The following is a 20680-nucleotide window of genomic DNA, read 5'->3' as shown; positions in this document are numbered from 1 at the left end:
GTACCACTTTAAAGTAAATAAAAGGCCTATTTATAAAGAATATATTTCTTCCAAAAATATCAACGTGTGCATCGATTGTGTACCTCCAGGAAGCCTGTGTAGGCCCTGACAGGCAGGTGAAACTTTGAAGCGTTTGTGATGAGCAGGATGTTGCTGTCTATGTGAATGGAGGGTCGGACTGGCCGGAAGAGGAGGGAGAAGATGTAGCGTGACTCGTGTGGGGGGATAACGATGGGTGCGCTGAAGTTCTGCACCTGAAACAGAGAGCGAGAAACAGCTCTGTTATGTTGAGCGACATTTAAAACAGCCGTCACAAGCTTTCATGGACCGCTCCGCCGACGCTTACATTAAACATGGTTTTGGCTTCTTCTGGCAGCGACACATTGTGTATGCAGATAGCGAAGCTGAAGGCGTTTGTGAGGAAGATGGGTCTGTCCACGGGGTCGACTGGGCTGTCCCTGATGTGGAACAGCGTGGCTGTGTGGTCAAAGCCCAGGTAGCTGCAAGAGTGGATTAAAGAGGAAACAGTTATAGAAGCATTATTCTCTTATGTAAAATACACCGCCCACGCTTCAATGTTTATCCACAGAGTAACTCACCCCTCTAAAACCTCCGCCTGGTACGGTATTTCAAGCTTGGAGTAAGTCTTTTCTTTCGCCTTAACTGTTATTTTTCCAGAGAACTGATACGGTCTTCTTGCTTTTGAGGCTGCAATGAAAAAAAACAAAAACAAGATGAAAACAGCAAATAAGTGCCCTGCGAAAGGATAAGAGGCCTCACAAGAGGAAGTTGTGCAACACACGACCAAAAAAAAAAGTGTTGAACAGCAGCTGAGCAAAGACATGATGAAAACTGACCGAGGAAGAATCAAGAGACTTCACGAGAAACGGTCGATAGTTATCTGATTCCTGTAGATTTCATTTCCACCAAACTATATTTAAAGATGTAAACAACTTGTAAGGAAAGTATGAGGAAGTAGCTAAGACCAGTTGATGGCGAACAAACTGTACCTCTTGTGTTACTCTGTCGGTATGATGCAAACTGTGCAGTTTAAAGTCTCTAACCAGAGAACCACATTGCTCTATCTTTGGCCAATTCTGATTTCCGTTTTTTTCCCCCTTCACATCTGGCCTGCATTTACAAACCTAAAATGTATTAAATAATCTATGAATGCATTTCTAGCTAACCGGTTAAGAGCCCGGGTTCAGAGGAAACGGTGCCTCAGAATGCAATACTTTAAACTAAATATGGATGACTGTATTTTTATTTCTTAAAGATATTTTGGACTAACTTCAAACCATGACATCTTTGCAGATCTGCTGTGTCAGACTGCATCTTATTCAACTTCCTGTAACAACTGACACCCTTTTCCTGCCTGAATGCAACCCGAGCAAGCGTCATGCAAACTTTCTGATCGCACGGTGTTCTATTGACGGTCCCGCCTGACATCCATGGTCACTTCTTTGACACCCATGCTCTATCATTTCCTGTCCTTTCAGATTTATTTCAGTTGAGTTTTAAATCTAAAAAAAAAGTAGCAAAAAGGAAAAGGAAGGTTCTGGCAGGAGTGTACTTTCTTCAACAATCACATGTAAACTCTGGCACAACGTCCAGCTTGCAAAGATATATTTAACATTTATATTAAATGTATTTTATGTGGATGGAGAGTCCATTTTAAGGCAACAGTGGAATGTATGCTTGCCCTTAGGACATAGTCTATGTGTGTGTTTTTGTCACAAATACTTACCATCAAAACTAATACTTGCAACTTTGGTATATCTGCTCTCTCCTGCTTTCAGTGTGACTGCTTTGAAATCGATTGTGACGGCTTCATTTGATGGCGTTGTACGTACACTCTGTAAAGCATAAATACATGATAAAGTTAAATAAGGGTCGACATATCTGTGTACAGATTTGTTTTAAACTTCAAAGGATACCTACTGTTATTGGTACATCTTTTGTTCCTGAATTTAAAAGGTGTAGGTTCAGCAGTTTTGGACGATCTGCGGCACAAAGAGAACAAAGATAGAGAGTAAGAAAAGATGAAGAAGAAAGAAAGGTCAGTAGAAAGAAAGAAAGACACAATGGAGCTTCTTTTGTCAGACTCCTTACCTTGTGACCGCAGTGTACCAAAGTCAAGCATCTCTGTGGAAGAGTAAATACCAGGGGCTGCAGAGAAAAAAGTAAAAACAGAACAATGTTAACCTGACAGACTTGATGGAAAGAGTATTCAAATAAATGCAAAGAAGGTAAAAACACTTCATTAAGGTTTGGTAGCACACCTGAAGTGACTTCCACCTCCACAGGGAGGATGATGAACTGGTCCTCGTTTGGAGCGTTGGTTTTGATTCTGATGAAAGCCGTGTGATTGTCGACATCTCTCGACGAGAAGCTGGCTCTCATCACCCCCTTCGTCTCAAACGGAGGAATCTCCTGAAGGGCAAAGGTCAGCATGGGTAACAGTGACTCGAGTCAGACTGGCTTTATCTCCAACTATGAGTAAGACTTGATTTAAACACTAAAACAAAAAAAACACTACAAGGTGAAACTCACCCATAATTTCCCGGTGCCTCCTTGTTGACCCGTGGGAAGCTCTAGATGTAGATCCCCACCGCTGGAGTACATCTCCACCACCTGGAGGAGGACATAGTGACAGAGTGAGACCAGGAAAAGCAGGAGGCAAGACATACATACATACATACATATATCCAAGATGGCAGACAAAGCAACAGATTCTGAAGCTTTGATGACCATTATAATTGCTTTGTGTAATTGGACATATTTTTAGTATAAATGAAAAAGTGGATATGATCATTCTGTCAAGCATAAAAGAGCAGCTTCAGTAAGTGCATGAAGATCGCCCTGTTTTCTTATCATTCGCATGATACAAATTTCATCTCTCGCCTGCGCGTTGGCAGTGAATTTTCTGAATATTATCTGCTGTGATCATACACCTTGCAGAAGTTTCACTAGGAGGCTGGCAGAAAAGAGTCCGCACAAAGTCGGGGTGAAAAACTGAGGCTGTTTGCCTTCACTCATGCAGGCGACCCCCACCAAAAAATGTGGGAATTTTTCAGAAGTGCATGTGTGAACGGGTTTTTGTCACATTTTAGGCTACACCCAAACACCTTAGGTTTAGTTTCAAACCAAACGTCTGTGACACTCCGGTGTCAGAGCCTTAACACCGAGACTTTTGGAAAACACTGTTGACACCAAAAACTCAGGAAGTTTGTCAGTTTTAACAGAATCAGAGACTTTTTAACACGATGATGCAGACCTCTGCATAAAGACTTAATAATCATGACTTTTTCTTTCCCTCAAGGCCCTTCTAAATATCTAAACAGGGTTGTTCTATGTAGCCTTAGCCTCTCCTAGGTTCACATGGAACATCGGCTTTGGTGATATCAAAAATGTGTAAACTAAATCATAATTATAACAGCACCAATGTAAAGTTCAATTTAGGCAAGTGTAGTGGAGCCATACATGCAGGGAAATGTTAAGCTGTACATACATTTCCAATCAATCTACCGACATGACTCAGCTCTTCCACAAAAAATAAACAAAACAGGATCAAATTAAACATTTAGGTCACCCCGAGTTACCTGCAGTGGTTCACTGTAAGGGTTGTGGATGTGTATAAGAGGTGAGAAGCTGCTGTTTACTGGGACTCGAGCCCCAATGAAGGGTCGCAGTCTGTAGGGGTTTGGGATACCGACCCCAAAAACCTTCAGGACAGACAGGTAAAAGGCAAAGTTAGTCACATGTCTCCTTGGACTGATCACTTATACATGAGGTCGAGTTTGAATCATTACCTGGTATGTAAACACTCCATGATGTGATGTATTAATAAATAAAGTGTTTTCTACATTCCCAACTACTCGAGCGAGAAACACCACGTCGAACGATGTGTTTCCTCCAGGTGGAATTATCTGTTCAAAGAGAAAGAAGAAGTGATGTTAATCTCTGCTGCAGTACAACACACATACGGCACAATACAGCTTCTCAGAGTTCTTCACACTGACCCCGGAACAGCTGGGCTAATAACCCGAGTGATCCCCACACTCACTTCCACAACACCTGACCTCAAAGGTTCAGTGCTATGAAAACATTACAGCTACCCTCTAACTTTTGCATTTCGGTGAGGACTGCTCTGTGGTTTTTGACTCACAATGAGCCGAGTTCTTTCCGGTCTGTCTACAGTTAGGTTGTCACGATAAAAAAAAAAAAATTAAAAAAAATCAACAGTAACGATACCACAGCAACAAAAGTAGTAGTCATAAGCACTCATTGCTGAGTAATGTCTTCTTTTTTTTTTTTATTTAACAAATCGCTGATAAACTCTTGCACACTAAACACTACTATCTATGCACAGAATACATTGGCAACGTTTTGGAACCGAACTGTTGCCAATGTAAATTGTACAATTTAGTGAGTATGACCTCTTCTGCTCTCTTTCTGGTTGTAATAGACTCTAACTTTTGCATCTCTCAGAGACTCAAAAAAGGTTTGAGAAACATCTGTATTTGCCGGCCTATGAATGTGAAAAAAACGCCGCTGCTCTCTCATTCTCTTTCTTTCACAACAGCCTTTGATTAAATATGAAGATCTGTAGTTTTCTTAAAGCTTTTGTAGTTTACCCTTGCTCATTGAAACAAGTAGAGCCCGACCGATACATCGGCCAGCCGATAATATCGGCCAATATTAACATTTTCACTGACGACCGGTATTGGCTAATTTAATCACAGATATGCGCCGATATTTTAGATTTATTTACCAGTGAAATAGCATTTTACTTGAGTATCTTTGAATTACACTAGCAGTTCACTCATTGGCTGTCACCAGCAGAGTGTGTTATATGGATTACAACAAGCATCATCACCACCCAGAGTGTCAAGTGGAGATGCACGTACATGAGCAGTGACTTTCCAGTTGAGTGATCATCTTGTCTTTGTTCTACTTTATATCTTTTCCACGTTTTTGATAACTGCTTTTACTGGATCAACTCAATAAATGTGTATATCTGAATCTATCTAGCTCTACAGATCTAACAGATATCTGAATGATATCGGCTGATTTATCTGCATCAGAGTATGTTTCTCCCCAATATCGATGTAGGCCCCAAAAAAGAATCATATCGGTCAGGCCCTAGGAACAACTCAGATTGTACCATTTTAAAACACATGGTCTTGAAAAGTATAAAAATGTTGACTTCCTGAGTTTATAGTAACATGAACAGAACAAGCTGTTGGATATCATGTTTTTAAACTTCATGTACAGAATCTTCTCATGCGACAGCACAGAGAGAGAACAGAACAGATCATTCTGTCATCTTTTCTGCTACTGAATGTTAAGAGCGAGACAAACATGCAGATAGTGAAAGGACCACAAGAGCAGAGAAAAGAAAAGATGTGAAACATCCACATCACTGTTGGAGAGATGGGCAGGGCGGTACAGGAAATATAGCCTCTAACGTGTGCGTTATTCATTGGTGAGTGTGATTCGTCACTCTGAAACCTTCTTTACATATCCTGTTTTCATGAACGCTTTAAACATGCTACTTCCTCTTTCTTTGCATGTTGTATGTGTAGGAAAATAAATTGAGTTTGAATATGGTTCTTGATATACAGTATGTCATGCACTTATATTTTGCTTTCTGTACCTTTAATCATTTTGTTTGGCTCATTAAATCTTTTCCTCTAAATTTAAAAAAACTAATTCAACTCTCTCAACATCCAAATACACATCCCTCTTTCTGAAATGTATAAAGTTATTGAGTATACAGGATGAAAACATTTAAACGGGGATACTGAGAATGGAAAGGATTTAAAAAAAAAAAGCTGCATTTGATGCAAACACTACTCGCTGCAGACCCGTCACGCTTTCTGACACCAGAGTCTGTCAAATGTTCTTAAAGCATCATGTAAATAAAGAATTGGAAAAAAAGTATTGCTTCCATTATTATTGTAGTAACCGCAGCGAAAAAAAAGATTCATAACACCAATAAAAAATATCTCTGTAGCTTTAAATCTACTGAATAATACAATCTTTAATTTCCTAGTTTGCATCTGTACTACAAAGAGTTACATGCTAACTTTAATTGATACGCTATTTAAAGGAGATCACCATAACGTATGTCAGTCTGAGACACTTATTGAGAAGTGTAGCTCAAAAAACCTTCTTATCTATCTTAAACTGGCATCATTTAAATCCCTCATTTCAGCCTCAGCCTGAAACGCTTCATTTCAGCTGCTGTCTCTTTAAGGCCCCACACGCCCCACCTCTGTTTGCAGTCTGAGGGACAGTTGAATGAATTTGAGCCTTTGAAAGAGCTGCCAGGGTGGGCACGTCCTACAACTCAATGCTTAGCTCTGATACGTCGGAAGAACCTGGCGTCAGGTTCTGACCAGGTCTCGTAAAGTTCTCGTAACGTCTCGTTCAGAGCAGCAGGAAACCACGTCCGGGATTACACCAACAACTGTCTCTCTTGGTAATCATTATATGTAAGTATTCAAATACAGTTCAGTACGATAGACTTCCTTCAATCTAATTTTAAGGAGATTTTAATGTGACTGTGTCCCAAACATAGACTGCTTACATCAGTCTGTGCCTCTGTTATTCTGCATTGATTTAAAGTTATTGATCCCTTTTAAAGCTTTAACTGGAATTTCTCCAAAATGACATAAAAGATGTATTGACCCCCCCCCCCATTTCATCTTGAAACACCATATAACTTAAATGACAAACTCATTTTACTAACATTTGCCTTGTAGAGAGTGAAGTGAGAGTATTTTGAGTCCTTTTTAAACGAAAGTGATAGCTTAACTTCTTAAACTGCCCAAAAACAAATCTGTTGAGGCCTAAAGGCTGACTGTGTTTAATCATGTTGATTAGCAAATTAAGTTACTCTTCAATATCATCCTAAACCCATTTTCCTTGATAGTTATACTAAGTTTAAAAAAACAACAACACATTTTTCATTTCGGTAAATACAAAATGCGGAGGTTGAGTGGATAAGGAGTGCGCCCCATGTACAGAGGCTGTAGCACTTTAAGTGGACCGCCTGGGTTCAAATTGACCTCTGGCTCCTTTCCTGCATGTCATTCCCCACTCTCTCTCTCTCCCTGATGATTTCCAACTCTATCCACTGTCCTAACTCTACAATAAAGGAGTAAATTAAATACCCAAAAGAATAAATGAAAAAAAGAAACACGTTCCTGTGACAGCGGATTGGAGGCCTCAGGTTGCTATCTTAAACTGAAATTACTTCCCTCCCACTAAATGCCTTTGTAGACCAGAGCACCTGGTTTACTCCGAGGTATCTTTTTATTTAATCGCAAATATATAACCACAGAAGAAGAAAAAATACTGCACTCAGTCGGCCAGTTTTCCCAATATGGTTCAGCCCTTGTATTAGTCCACAGTGTGAGAGTAAAGGGTTACATTAAGATGCTACATTAACACAGCCCTTTTATATCTAATTATATCTAAAGTTTAAAGCTCCTTCTTTCATCAAAGAAAACAAAGATGGTATATGGTGTCCTGCAAGTACTGCTCAATCACCTCAGGCACACATTGTTTAAACGAACAGCTAAATCAAAATGTTTTATGGTTGTATATAGGCAGTGTCTCAGGGCAATACATTTTCTAAAGTTTATGTCTCACGGAGCAGTTCAGTGCCTACAGCGATAAAACGGGTCTTTCCTGAAATGAGTCTCCACATGCAGTACACAGACGATGATTGACTGGCAAAGCTGTCAACATGACAAATATCTAAAAGTATTACATTACTGCTCAGAGCAAATCTGTAAAAGCCAAACTTTTATTCTATTTAGTCCTGAAGGGAAGGGCCGCTGCTGCTTCTGATCACCTAATATCTAAACAGAAGTAAAAACAATCAGAGCAGATTGATATTTGAACAGAGCGATAAGGACAGTCAGAGCTGGGGAAAAAAAGGGACTTTCTCAAGAAGAGAGAACGACCGCTATTTACAACGTCAGACTAAACTGTTTATTTGAATGTTATTAATGTGTCTGTGGTTTCTATTGTTAGAAAGTGTTGAAACACAGCATGCACATTGAAGACATGGGTTATTTACACAACAACACAGAGTCCAGGTTTTTTTTCTGTCCCGTGCTGAATATTGAGTAACAAACCAAATAATCCAAATCTGATCAAGAGAACATTCATTATATTACACAGAGGTGTGTGTCCATAATAATGTTACATACCTCAAGAACAACAAAGCAAAAATCTGCTGCTTTAATTTAGTTTGAAGCAGCAGCTCCTTTAGCCCAAAGCTACTTTGATAAAAGTTGTCGGGTTAAAGCACGATAGTGACATCTTTCATTCAAATATGGGTCAAAGATCTTCTTCATAATCTAAGATGATGTCTTTGAAAACACTAAAGCCTGCAACAGGATCTGCAAGCTGAGGCCATGTTCACCTGATGTTCTATATGACTGCAAGTTTCTTTTTTTAAATTTTTCCCAATGAGGAGAGAGCGTTTGCAGCAGCAGGTGGCCACCAGGAGGAAAGGCGCAGCGCCCAGAATCCACTTTTTATGCACTGGGGTTACTGCCCTTTGTGATGTCACATCACCAAACAGCCTGTTTGAGCACACATTTTCTGAAAATTGGAGCAGGCAAAAGACGGAGAGGATGGACTTTTCTAATAATTGGGGGGTTTGTACACAGACAAGATATGAGACACATATTAGTGTTAGAAAAACATTGTGAAGTGTATTTTGCATAAAATGTGACCTTTAATGCATTAATGGCTTCAGCTCTAAATGATTGTTTCCAACCTTATTGAAAGCTAGTCGGTGCTGAGCGTAATCACAGATTGATAGGACGTTCACTTCAGGCCCCTTTTCTAAAGAACTGTTGGAGACTACAGTTCCCAGAGATCTCTGCGGTGATCAGATGTCAAAAAGACGTGATGTGACCTGCATCAGAACATTGCATTGAACCGTTGTGTCTACATCCTGCGGTTTCATAGTTTCCTGTCGACGTTTGAAGAAGGTCCCAGAGTCTTAAGATCAGAAAACAAACTCCACCCGAGGAACAGGAGGAGGAAACACCACTGCTTCTCTGCTGTTTACTGATTATGCAATGAAGTTGTCACACTGATTTGTCAAAGCTTGAAGAAACACATAAAGTGGTCCGATCAAAACGCAGCCAAAGAGCAGCTTGTAAAATAACAGGATCATCTGCATTCCTAAATGTGTTATGAGACAACCATTACATTTAATAGAAACAACAACAGAACAACAACATAACAACAACAGAACAGTGATTTTAAAGGGATTTACACTTACCCTATTCTGGAAAAAGGACGCGTGAAAATGTGCTGTTGTTGCTGATATTGATATCAAACTAATTTCTTCTGAGCTAGGATTGTGTAAATAAACTTTCTCCATTTTTGGCATTCCAACAGGCCTGTGAGGAAGAAGAAAATAAACCTTTGTAACAGCAAGTAAGCAACAACACACCAACAAACTGTGAAATGAAATATGGACCAAATATGTGAACACAGACAAAAATAAGGAATAAAGAATATTCACAAATGTGATGTAGAATTAAAAAGTGGATGAAGACAAATAAAAAAGAGTCAACAACAATATCAAATGAGAATTGAACTGTAAAGACAGAAGAGTAGGGTTAGGTATCTAAACATGTGAGATCCCTGGATTAGATTTCTTAGACTTTTCGGTTCCTAACAGCACCGTAAAACGTTCAGGGTTTAACCTCAGTGAGAATTTTGCCGTTCCACAAAAGTTGCCCTAATATTTTAGGACCTGCTGTCCTGATGTAGATAAAATCACATCAACACGGGCTGTCAAACCATTACATTTAATTTTAATACATTTAATCGCTAAATATCAATAGTAAATAGCGATTAATTACATTTAATCCCATGTTTGATTTTCTATTATTTAGCATTTAAACATTTAAATTCTTATGCTTTCATTTATATTTTTTGTATTGTCTTACTGTTTGAATTCAACCCTGCTTTTATTTTGAAATATAATAATGACATTCTGATTGATAGAAAAAGGAACTCGTTCCGGATTAAAAATGAAATGAAAACAGCTCAAAGATGTCGTAAGGTGGATATTACTTATGACTCATCAGCTGAGCTGTCCAAACGTTTTTTAAACTTTTAAAGATGCAGCAGTGTCATTCTTCTCCATCACTGTGACTACAGGGAATCACTGAGGACGCTTACCTACGGTGCGTCCAAAGGGACAAAATAATGTGCGATTTATTGTGATGAAAATAAAGAAATGATGCATTCATTTCAGCCCTTAATTAACCACGATAACCAGTTCTTGTTTAAAGCCCTCATCATGTGTAAAGCAGTGCGGCTACTAATTTGTGAGGACAGATCTGAGGCGGATCGGAAACACAACCCCCCTTCGTCTAATCGTTTAATTCTAGCCAGGTTCAATGGTGATTGTTTGCTGATTGATTGCTAATTTTGTATTTTTTTTTAAATATTGTTTATTTTTTTTAACCTCTAAATGATATTGGAACAAGGATCAAGGTTTGATAAGAACAATAAAAACTCCTTTCAAACAGCAGACATAACCTTCCTGTGTCTCTACATGGTCATTAACTGAGCTCTTTACAGCTCTGGGTCACCACTTTGGTTTAATGTAAAACAACAATACATGTGGCTTTGCATGTTATGACCCGTTAATCACTTATACAGCACTTTTTATTACAACTAATCAAAATCCAACGCATGCCATAAACTGTTCAGATGTTCTTCCATCCAGGCAGCCTGTGGTTTCATTATTTTGAATGATGAAAATTAACTCACATAGCCCTGACACTTCGCGAAAGTTATCACAACAATGAAAAAATCATGGAAGAACAAAGAAGCTTCATCAACAAAAGAAAGACGGCTGCATTGATTTAATGTGCAAGAAACCACTCGTACCACCGTACAACCAATGCAAAACATTTTGAGTAAAAGTAAGACAGATTATGAGAGGTACAATCGAGCTCTACGCCATCCATGTACGATTGAGCAAACATCTTTGTTACTGAAAAACTATTCAGGATGTGCTCTGGCTTTATGCAACTGTCAGCTGTGTAAGTTTCACCCTGTTGACATCCAGCCCATTAAAACATATTCTATGGATACAAAGGGCGAATGAGACGTTGTTTTTCTCTGCTATATTATTCCCTTTAATCTTTTTGCCGCACGTTTCAACCACAAAACCTTTTCCATGATTATAGACGGCCTTCCCGCTCCCAGTGAACAGATGTGATTTTGTACAGAGATGCACAATTCTCAGGAGTTAAAATGTGTTAAATTGAACTTGTATACATTTATACGGAACTTTTTATACTTAATTAGTTTGGATTATTTAGGAAAAGGAAGGAAACGAGGTGCTCTTATTTTCTTAGATGGTGGTGAACTCCAGTAAAACTCCAGGTGCTATATCTACTATTTTATGTTACTATGTTGAAGTATTTCTCATATTGACACTTATGGTTGATGTATATATATACGTTGGCATACTTGAGCCTCCAGGCCAGTTGATGATTCATGTGGACTTCATCTTTCATCGAGTTTTGACACTTCCTCACCCTGAATAAGACCCTGTGTGGTCAGCATTGGTCAGCGTAATTCCTGATTGTTTTTTTTTGCACAGTCAATGTCCTGATTAAATTAAGACATTTTAAGTAGCCCTGTGCCATCACTTCTTCTACGGTTTAGATTACTTTTCAAATCAACATTGAAAAAAACTTCATGTACCACCAAAAGTACATGTACTTGTGTTTCGAGAAAAGTTTCTAAAGCAGCATGTATGGTTCTTCTAACAGTGAAGTTTAATGTAAACATGTTCTTCATCTTACAGAGTGCATCTAATCCTCTCTCTCTCTCTCTCTGATTAATTCAAACTTTCTAATCCAATCCTGCTTGTGTGTCCAGTCTATTAGGGTGAGAATTTCTCAAGGTCTCCTTTTCACGCCCTCCAAACATTCACAGCTGATAAGTGGATTGTTTATTGAGGAAGTAGGACAGCGAGAGGACAGGCCGAGACAGCTGCGTCTCTGGCTGTGAGTCGCTGTGGACGGAGAGCTCCTGAATCACTGGTACTCTGCAGCCTGCTGAGGTGTGCACCCGCTTGAAGCTGGTTCATACAACAAGGGTGTGCACGCACAGTCAGGAGAGGAATGTGATCTTATTTACTTGGCCTGTGTGAAACTGGGCGCTGTCACAGGAGGTGAACGATGTCTTTTTTGTTAAGTGCATTGAACGCTTCCTCAGCAGTTCAGTCATCACTGACAGGCTGAGCTGTGTCACCTCAGAGTGACTCACAAGTTTTACTTTCCATGTTTCAGAGCCATCAAGGACACGTTGACAAACTAAGAGCCCTTTGATTTCCATTGGGCAGACAACACGGATTAGGCAGAAAGTTTGATTAAGATAAATGTCATTAAGTTTAAAATGTAAAATATTGTGCAATTTGCCATTACAGTTGCCGTTTGAATATTTTCTTATTGAATAGTTAAAGTGTATTCACTCCACACATTATTGGAAACGTTTGCTGGAAACAGAATAAAAATTAAAACAGATGTCATGAGTCTCTGAAAGCTGTGTGAGCTCATTTAGATACACTTGATAGTTGTAATTCTTGTTTCTTGATACAAACACATTTTTGATAACATTTTTAAATAACAGTTTACATGAGAAGATTTGTGACAGAGGTTTATTTTGTGGTTTTGTTCACACCCTTTCACTCCCTGGTAACTACATAAACAGTACAACTATAAGCTGAGTCTCAAAGGGTCTGATACATCACCTCGCTTACAGAATTCAAATAATGAACGGCAAAGTTCTTTATTATATCAAAATCAGAAGATTCCTCCCAATAGACAGCCAAACAGACTCAGCACCAGTCTCTTCACTATCCTTTGGATTATGAAAAAGGTTACTTCATTTCATATCAGAAGATGTGTTTGATACTACAAGTCACTGAGTTTGGCATCTTACTCCAGTTGTTTAACATTGCACTGTCTTCCAGTTGCTGATAAATCTGAAGGACACAGTCAGCTGGCGGTACCTCAGGTCTGAACCAGGCAGTGTGAAACTGCTTCTGGCTCTGTTTGTTTTTTTAATCCCTCATTGTTTTATTTTGGCTTTTATTGGTCATTGTTGTTAAATGTCCTCGTGCATTTTCCCTTAGAATCGCCCATGTTAAAATGTGCTTTAGAGAAACGCAGCCTTGCATCGCCAACAACACAAACTCTTTTTGTTGAAAGAAAGTGCCTGAAACAGAATTTAATAAAAACAAAGATTACACAAAACAAACTGAGAAGAGAGTGTGAGAATGCGTCAAACACTCACTGTTCGTGAAAGTCCAACATCGGAGGTTCAAATCGTATAGGTCGGCAGTTCCCACGATGCGGGGACGTGCTGTGAGAGACAGGAAGATGTAAAATCAGCAGCGTCAGCATGCCAGGAAAAAAAGTATCCATGTTTGTGTGCATTTAAAACAAACTAGAGGACAAACACACAAACACAGACAACGCAGCCTGTGTCCAGGATTTTAAACAAAGCATTGAGATGGACATGAGACCACTCCCATCTGCAGTCCAACATTTACAAACATATTGAGTCAGATGAAAATCCAAAAGACTGAGAGAGAAGCGGACAAGACCGATCTCTTAGCGTCACATTTCCAGTTTGGTGCTCTCTCACATGAAGGCAACACCATCACTAGTCTGGCTCCCCAAACCTGTCTAACAACAGGTGTATCTTAACAATAGATAGGGCCTACAGGGAAGCTGCTCTATATTTTTTGGCAGGGTTGATATGCAGCAGAACTATGTAATAAGAGCCGTCATGTAAATCTCTTTGACAGGGAACTTCATCATTTATAAAGGGTGTGGTCCGTGACAAAGCTTGAAGTTATTTGATGGGGAAAAGAAACACACCTACATGTACAGAATCTCTGCTGTTAAAAGTTTGGATGGCACCTCCTCCCTTCTGCACCATAATGAATAAATCTCTCACATGTTAATCATCCTAACATTACCCTGGAGTCAGACAATTTACCAGAGATCAGTTTCACCTTATTACTACCAGGCCTACACGTACAGGAGCAGACAATAGCTGCAGCAGTGTGCTTCAATAGCAGAGCTCGCTGGAGACGGATGGATTTTCATCCCCTGAGGCTGGCAGCAGTCCACACACAGACCTGACCATGCAGTGTGTTCCTCCTGGATAATCTCTCATCTGCAGCCTGTCCTCACTTCTCTCATTAATATAACAACTACTGACAAAATTCTTGTGGGATTAAAGATTCAAATGGATCCTGGCTGTGAATTCTGTGTGGTGCTCTTTGCTCCGGCACTTCAGAGCTAATGTGTTGAATGTCAGCGGTGTAATTTGAGTAGCTGGGGAGATCATGAGGAGGGCTGCTGCCTCTTGGCCTAAAGGTCTACATATGTCCATCTAATGACGGGCTGTATTTACGACGAGTGCATTTAAAACAAACAAAAACAAACATGTGAGAAGCATTTTGGTTCCCCCCTGAAGTGGCCGGCGTTCTTAGAAAAGAGAACACTGAACATCTCTCTGTTGAGCATTATTTCCTCCTCATTTACTCCAATAGCCTTAACACACAGACTTTGAGGAAAAAGGGGAAGCTCAACTTTCAAAAAAAAAACATGAATCAACAAAGTCAAACAGCAGAAGATCCCCTCCCCCAACTTGAGGGAGTGGTCATACTATGCCTGTGCAAGATAACCCTTTTATGGACAAGAACACAAAGTACGAATAGTGAAGGCTTGCTGCACGCTCAAGCCAGACAAAAACACACATGTGTAAAGTTAGGATTGGGCGCTGATGTTATGTGGAGGCCACTACACAAGAACTGAACGATCCTGGTGACAAAAATGGCTTCTTACTTGAATGTTTGGACAAAAGAAATTGGAATTGCACTAAAACTTTCAGGGAAAATGCAACAAACCAAAGTATTTCCTCTTCAAATGCTCTTAAAATTGTTATAAATAAAATAACTGACAACTTGAAGAAAATTTTGCCACAGAGATAGACCTTTTTGGTATAAAGTTATATCCTTAAGTTAAACCACAAACAGCTGTTCCAAGCTCTCTTCAAAGTCACCAGACAACATGCGTTTAAACACCCGTTTTATTTGCAGCACACAGAACTTTTGGACTATTGCTGTCTCAATTGGTTAGTTTGTTTGTATTGCTTTCCGACGTTGGTGCTTTAAATGGTTAGTTTGGACCCAGCAGGATATTTGCACAACACACAAACTTAGAAAAAAAATCAATACAGATAGACCATATTATTTTTTTCTGATGGAGTCTGGAGGCTTTGTGAGAGAGAGAAATGTAACAGCTTTTTCTTGCAACACAAACAACATTTGTTAACACAAAGGTCTGTCTCTGTACAGATCTTTTACTCATGAATAATAACATGAACCTGTAACAAACACACAAGCACTTTCAGTGGATGAACATTACTATCCTGCAGCCATAACAGCCCGTCTCAGTAGCAGTTTGAATCATTTGACCGCAGCTTTTATCAAAGCTTTGTGTCCATTTGTCATTTAGACCAAAATATGTAAATAAATAAATAAATAAATAAATAAAAAAGACAGACAACATGCAAAAATCATCCTTCCATACTGTCAAATCTTCTGCAGTACTGTGCAGAAACCCTTAAGCCTGGTTTATAATTCTGCATGAATCTACGCCTTATCTCCGCCATAGTGGCCTACACCATCATGAGCACTACATACTTGTGCGTTTGTGTGACTGCTTAGGGTAAGGGTTAGGGTTTCCTAAAAAATGCTTGTTAGCAGTGCCATTTCTCTGCCTGTTAGGTCGCCAGTTTCCAGTTCCCCCACATTCTCTATTTGTTTGTGTGCAGGAAATCATGGCATCTGAAACCGAGACAACAATTTTGGAGTTGGAGCTCAGAACTAGCATTCTAGCTTCTGCAGGATTTTGCAAACTGAGAAAATACCACAAATGTTGTAAACACAGGAAATACGATGCTACCCAGTGGACAAACCACAGGGCTTGTGGTGTGTGTTACGTCCACGGGTAGTTACATTTCTGAGGAGGTGAACATCAGGCTAGGTATGTAGGGACAGGGCTACCCGAACCTACGGCTTATGCTACAGCATTGATTTGACGCAGAGGTTAAAATCAGGCTTTAGGCCAACTCCGGCTTGGTTGTTTTAGCAAACTTTTAATGACCTGTCTCTTCATTAGGATACAACCAGAAAATATGTCTACAAAATAAAATAAAAACAAGACTTCCTGTAGCCCACGGTCCCTCTAGACCCTGAGGTGCATGAATGTGGCAGCAGCTCGTTCCTTCCCTACTAAGTCTATAAAAATCTTCTAACCAAATGCTCAAAACGAAAACCCCTTGGAGGTCTATTTAGCCGTTTAGCAGCTAGACAACCCAATGTTAAAAAAACAATCTTAAGGATCTCCCTGAGGGAAGATGTTACAGCCGACCAGCTGACTGTTTTTCTAAATATGATTTCACTGCATTGCTTTGGATCTTTGTCACACTGAAAAATAAATCCACTAACAATCAGGCCCTTGACTGAAGGAATGGCATGATGAAACAATAACATTGATAAAACAACAAATCTGACGTCTACATAGCACAGTTTATCAAAGCATTTTAGTGCATTCATGAGTTCCCACAGTGCAAAGGAATAAAAGTCTGACATTTTTCAGATACTTGAAAGTAAACTAGGAGTTTCCTAAAGCCCTCCTCTGTCTGCTTTGTCTGTCTCTGCACTCACAGTCCTGACTTACATGCATTGTGACCTTAGCAGGGACGCTGGTATTGCTCGGCTGGTTGAAGCAATCATAAAAAAATGAAACTGTCTGTCTGTCTGTCTGTCTGTCTGTCTGTCTGTCTCCCTCCCTCCCACCTCGTCACTGTGGGTACAAACTGTCACACTCACATTAGCTGCCTCTGTGGTCTGAACCTGCTTAACTCTTGTGTCAGGAGATAGCCACAACCGGGGTCTGGTCGAATGCCAGGTGACAGACACACATACACACACACTCGCTGAGGACACATGTCACTAACAGCACATGTTTCAGAGAGCTGAGGGGGGGGCAAGGTGTGATCTCAGGAAATAAAAGTGCCTCTTTGCAATTCTGTCTGCAAATGATGCAACTCTATTAACAAGCCTGTTAGTAAGATTGTGCAGCTTCAAGTGGTTTTCATCTGGCCTCGTTGGCTCTGGCAGCTTCTCAACTTGATGCTCCAGCTTTTTATTTGTGGTTTTCAAGTGATACTTTGATGTCAGCCACATGCAATAAAATGTACTCTTGTTTGCCTTGCTGAAAGAAAATCCTTGCTGCTCCACATGACTAAAGTGCCTGATGCATTTTCCAATGTATTGGAGTATCATTTCAACAGCATCATGGTTTTCCACTTTGTTTGTGCATGTCCTGTTAAAGTTAGAAGCACTACAGAGTGTGCTGCTGTTCTTTTGCCCTCGACAATTCAGTTCGGGAGCTCCCCAAGGCTATGCTTGTGTCTTCCTCTTATGCTAATATTGCAGTAACCCTTCAAAGATGTACAGTGTCTGCCTACCAGACCACACCCAAAGTACTCTTACTACATGTGATCACATAAACATGGTTTCTTTAGAGTTCTTGCAGCAAAATATTTACAAAGTAAACTTACCTTTGTTGATGAAATAAACTAAAATCAATGTCAGACTCGGCCTGCAAAGAGAGAGACACAAGATTTACATTTAATTTAAATGAGCCTTACATTATAACACACAGAGTGAGGCATGTCATTTGCAAATCAAGTATAGGGCTTTATTTGAATGTATAGGGCGCTTTCCTGCTTGGGTCTTGTGTGAATGCTTCTGTGTTTAATAAAAAGAAACACAAAACTCAAACTCACCTGTAAAAGGCCTCCTTCACCAAAATGTAAAACTTCTAGTATTGTGTCTGACTGAATGAATGCTGTGAAAGAGAAAGAAGAAAAGGCCATGTAAGTGTCAACGCTCTCATCAAAAAAAGGGGAACAAACTAATTTATCCACAGTTTTAAAAAATGCAGCACCTATAAGCACAGGAAGGGGAAACTATATCAGAAAAGAACAGATCTATAAATAGCGAATAACTCCTCCCAGTCCTCCAAAGTCATCTCTCTGCTCTCTGTATATCTTCAAGAACGGCCAAGTTATATTGCCAGTACAGATAACTTTATACTGAACTTTAATCTCTTGTACTTTCCCTGCAGAGAAAACACAGATCATGCCTGAGATCTGTGTTCACGTTCTGTCAAACTTTGTCAAAGGAAAAACTGCAAATAACACTTATGATTTAGTAAATATACTTTGTCTAGGGCTGAACTTGAACCAGAACATTTATACATTGTTTTTGGCTGTTCTATACAAAGCCTCAACCAGCTTCAGTTAAATGCCACACCCAAGTCCTGTGTAAGCCTACATGAGTCTCCAACCTGTAAGACACACCCCGGCTGCTGGCCTACTTTCTCTAGTGTTTCAAGTCATGTCATAATTGTTTCTTTAACTATATTGTCAAGCCTGAGATTAGAGAAAAAAAGAGAAAGAAGCTGAGCAAAAGTTGTCGGCTGCTCAGCTTGCAGCTCTCAAAACACCAATTTTTTAACAAGGGGACATGTAGATGACTCTGTTCTCAGTACAAACCTCTGTAATGATGGACACTGAAGGAATTCCAACCATTAAACAAAGCTGAGCTACTAAAGCAGACAAGCCATAGCCTAGCTCACACAGCCCCTCTCTCTTTATTTAACCAGCAGAACTCAGGTTCATTCGTTTGAAAGAGAACTTCTCTTATCTTTTGTCTCCTGGTAAAATAAACTTGTGAAAATTAAAGATGAAGGGTTGTTTTAAAACTATGCAGCCTGCTGTGCTGTTGCAGCTAGGATTGTCACAATACCAGAAAATTAAACTTACATACAATAGTTAAAGTCAAAATATATTTGTTACGATGCCACAGCAAGAACAATTCAAGTTCTAGGCACTAATATTGGGTTTCTTGTTTGTAATTTGGCCACTTATCTCCCTGTTCTAAAGAAACCTTGTAACTTTTCAATCTTAACAAGACGCCAATAAAAACTTAAGAACCATCAGTATGTGCTGACCTGTGGATTTGAATGGACCACCACTGCTTTCTCAGTGATCTCTGTAGCATCTGCTTTGCTCTGTGTACAATGACACAGCTAAAGATCACAGTTGACACATTGGATAACTATGTCCTTTAAACTGGTTATTCAAACTGTTGATGAAGTGGCAACTTGGCAGGTCACTGTCGATGAATGATGCGAATATCTAAAATGAGGCTCGCCTTTACTGTCTTTCCCAAACAATAAATAGTACATCTTGAGATTTATTTCAGATGTGTTCAAAAGTTTGAAATCCTTTGTAAGCACTCGACAGTGTGTGAGAACTGTTATTTTACCTACTGAAGGATACATAAATCAAAAAGCTAAAAGCCTAAATACAACTCAATACTCTTTTACTTTTACTCTACTTGTATTATGCCTTCATTCTACAGAGCAGATTTTTTATCTGACACCTGTGAAATCTGACAGCCTGATGCTAAGATCAAACTTTGCAGATCATATTCACAGCGCACTTTCAGCATGGGAAGCATTTATTAAATTTGACATGTGCTAAACTACTGCTGATTTTACATTAAATGTGGGCTAAAATTAAACGTCAACAATGGTGAGAAATGTTGAGCACATTTAGCGAGAGATGGATACTTCTAACAGACTATATCACAACAGAAATAAACCCGTCTGGTGTTTTGAGCTAGCATGCAGAGAATTAAAACCTTCCCAGCCTGTGTAAGTATCACTACCACACTTCATTTTAGTAGGCTATTTGTCCTTTTTCACTATCACAGTTAAAACAATGAATTTAGCCATCAGATGTCTGAAAGTTATGAGAGTAACATGCTGAGCTAATGTCAGCCGCAGCCCTAGAGGTAAAACAGGACAGAAACACTGACTTAACGTTAAACCGTTTTGTCAGTGTTTCATTGGTATTATTCACCAGGAAAAAAACTTTTTAAAAAAATATGCTCTGATGAATAATGGAATCCAACACAAGCTAAGCAGCAATAGAGAAGTTCAACTATTATTAGCATCAGATTGGCTGGTAGCCTCACTTCTTGTCTGGCAAGGAGCATCTGAGAAAGAACATTTATAACAGAAATCTGCATTTTATCAGTCGTTTTATCTGCAATAAATAACTTTAGAACATGTAAATAAACTATCGTCTTCAGTCCAAATCACCTTCTGTTTTCCAAAAAAAACATTGACAGCATCATCTCATTAATCATATCTTGATAAATATAAATAAATCTATATTTCTACATATACCTCGATATACCTAGATTCAAAAGCTACAGCAGATGATCTAATCACTTGACATGACACCTCATGGTTTCATTTCCTTTTTAGATTAAGCTTCAGATATTACACAAGCTCATCAAACTCTGATAAAGTCAAGTTTTTTGACATGTGTGGATCCTGTGAGGGTTGTACATTTTTTGACTAGTATAGGGGTTAAAAAATAACTTTTCTTTCTGTATCTCAGTTAAACACAAAAAAAATAAATAGGGGGACTCAATAGGGTAAGAACA

The 20680-nt window shown here is 39.3% G+C and overlaps 1 protein-coding gene across 1 annotated transcript in view; it reads right to left on the bottom strand.

The window, feature by feature from the left end:
- The window catches only part of tmem131 (transmembrane protein 131), a 45438-nt gene that overhangs the window by 23340 nt on the left and 1418 nt on the right, over positions 1-20680 (bottom strand). The window contains 14 exon segments of the mRNA XM_061030383.1: positions 84-254; positions 347-500; positions 600-708; positions 1748-1856; positions 1942-2003; positions 2113-2169; positions 2283-2433; positions 2554-2634; positions 3603-3725; positions 3813-3929; positions 9317-9437; positions 13366-13434; positions 17716-17756; positions 17944-18005. Of these exon segments, the coding sequence (XP_060886366.1) occupies positions 84-254; positions 347-500; positions 600-708; positions 1748-1856; positions 1942-2003; positions 2113-2169; positions 2283-2433; positions 2554-2634; positions 3603-3725; positions 3813-3929; positions 9317-9437; positions 13366-13434; positions 17716-17756; positions 17944-18005 (1427 nt within the window).

Source organism: Labrus mixtus, chromosome 3 (genome assembly GCF_963584025.1).
Source record: "Labrus mixtus chromosome 3, fLabMix1.1, whole genome shotgun sequence".
Classification (NCBI taxonomy): Eukaryota; Metazoa; Chordata; class Actinopteri; order Labriformes; family Labridae; genus Labrus; species Labrus mixtus.
The sequence above is the reverse complement of the archived record's forward strand: the minus strand, read 5'-3'. Positions and strand labels throughout refer to the sequence as shown.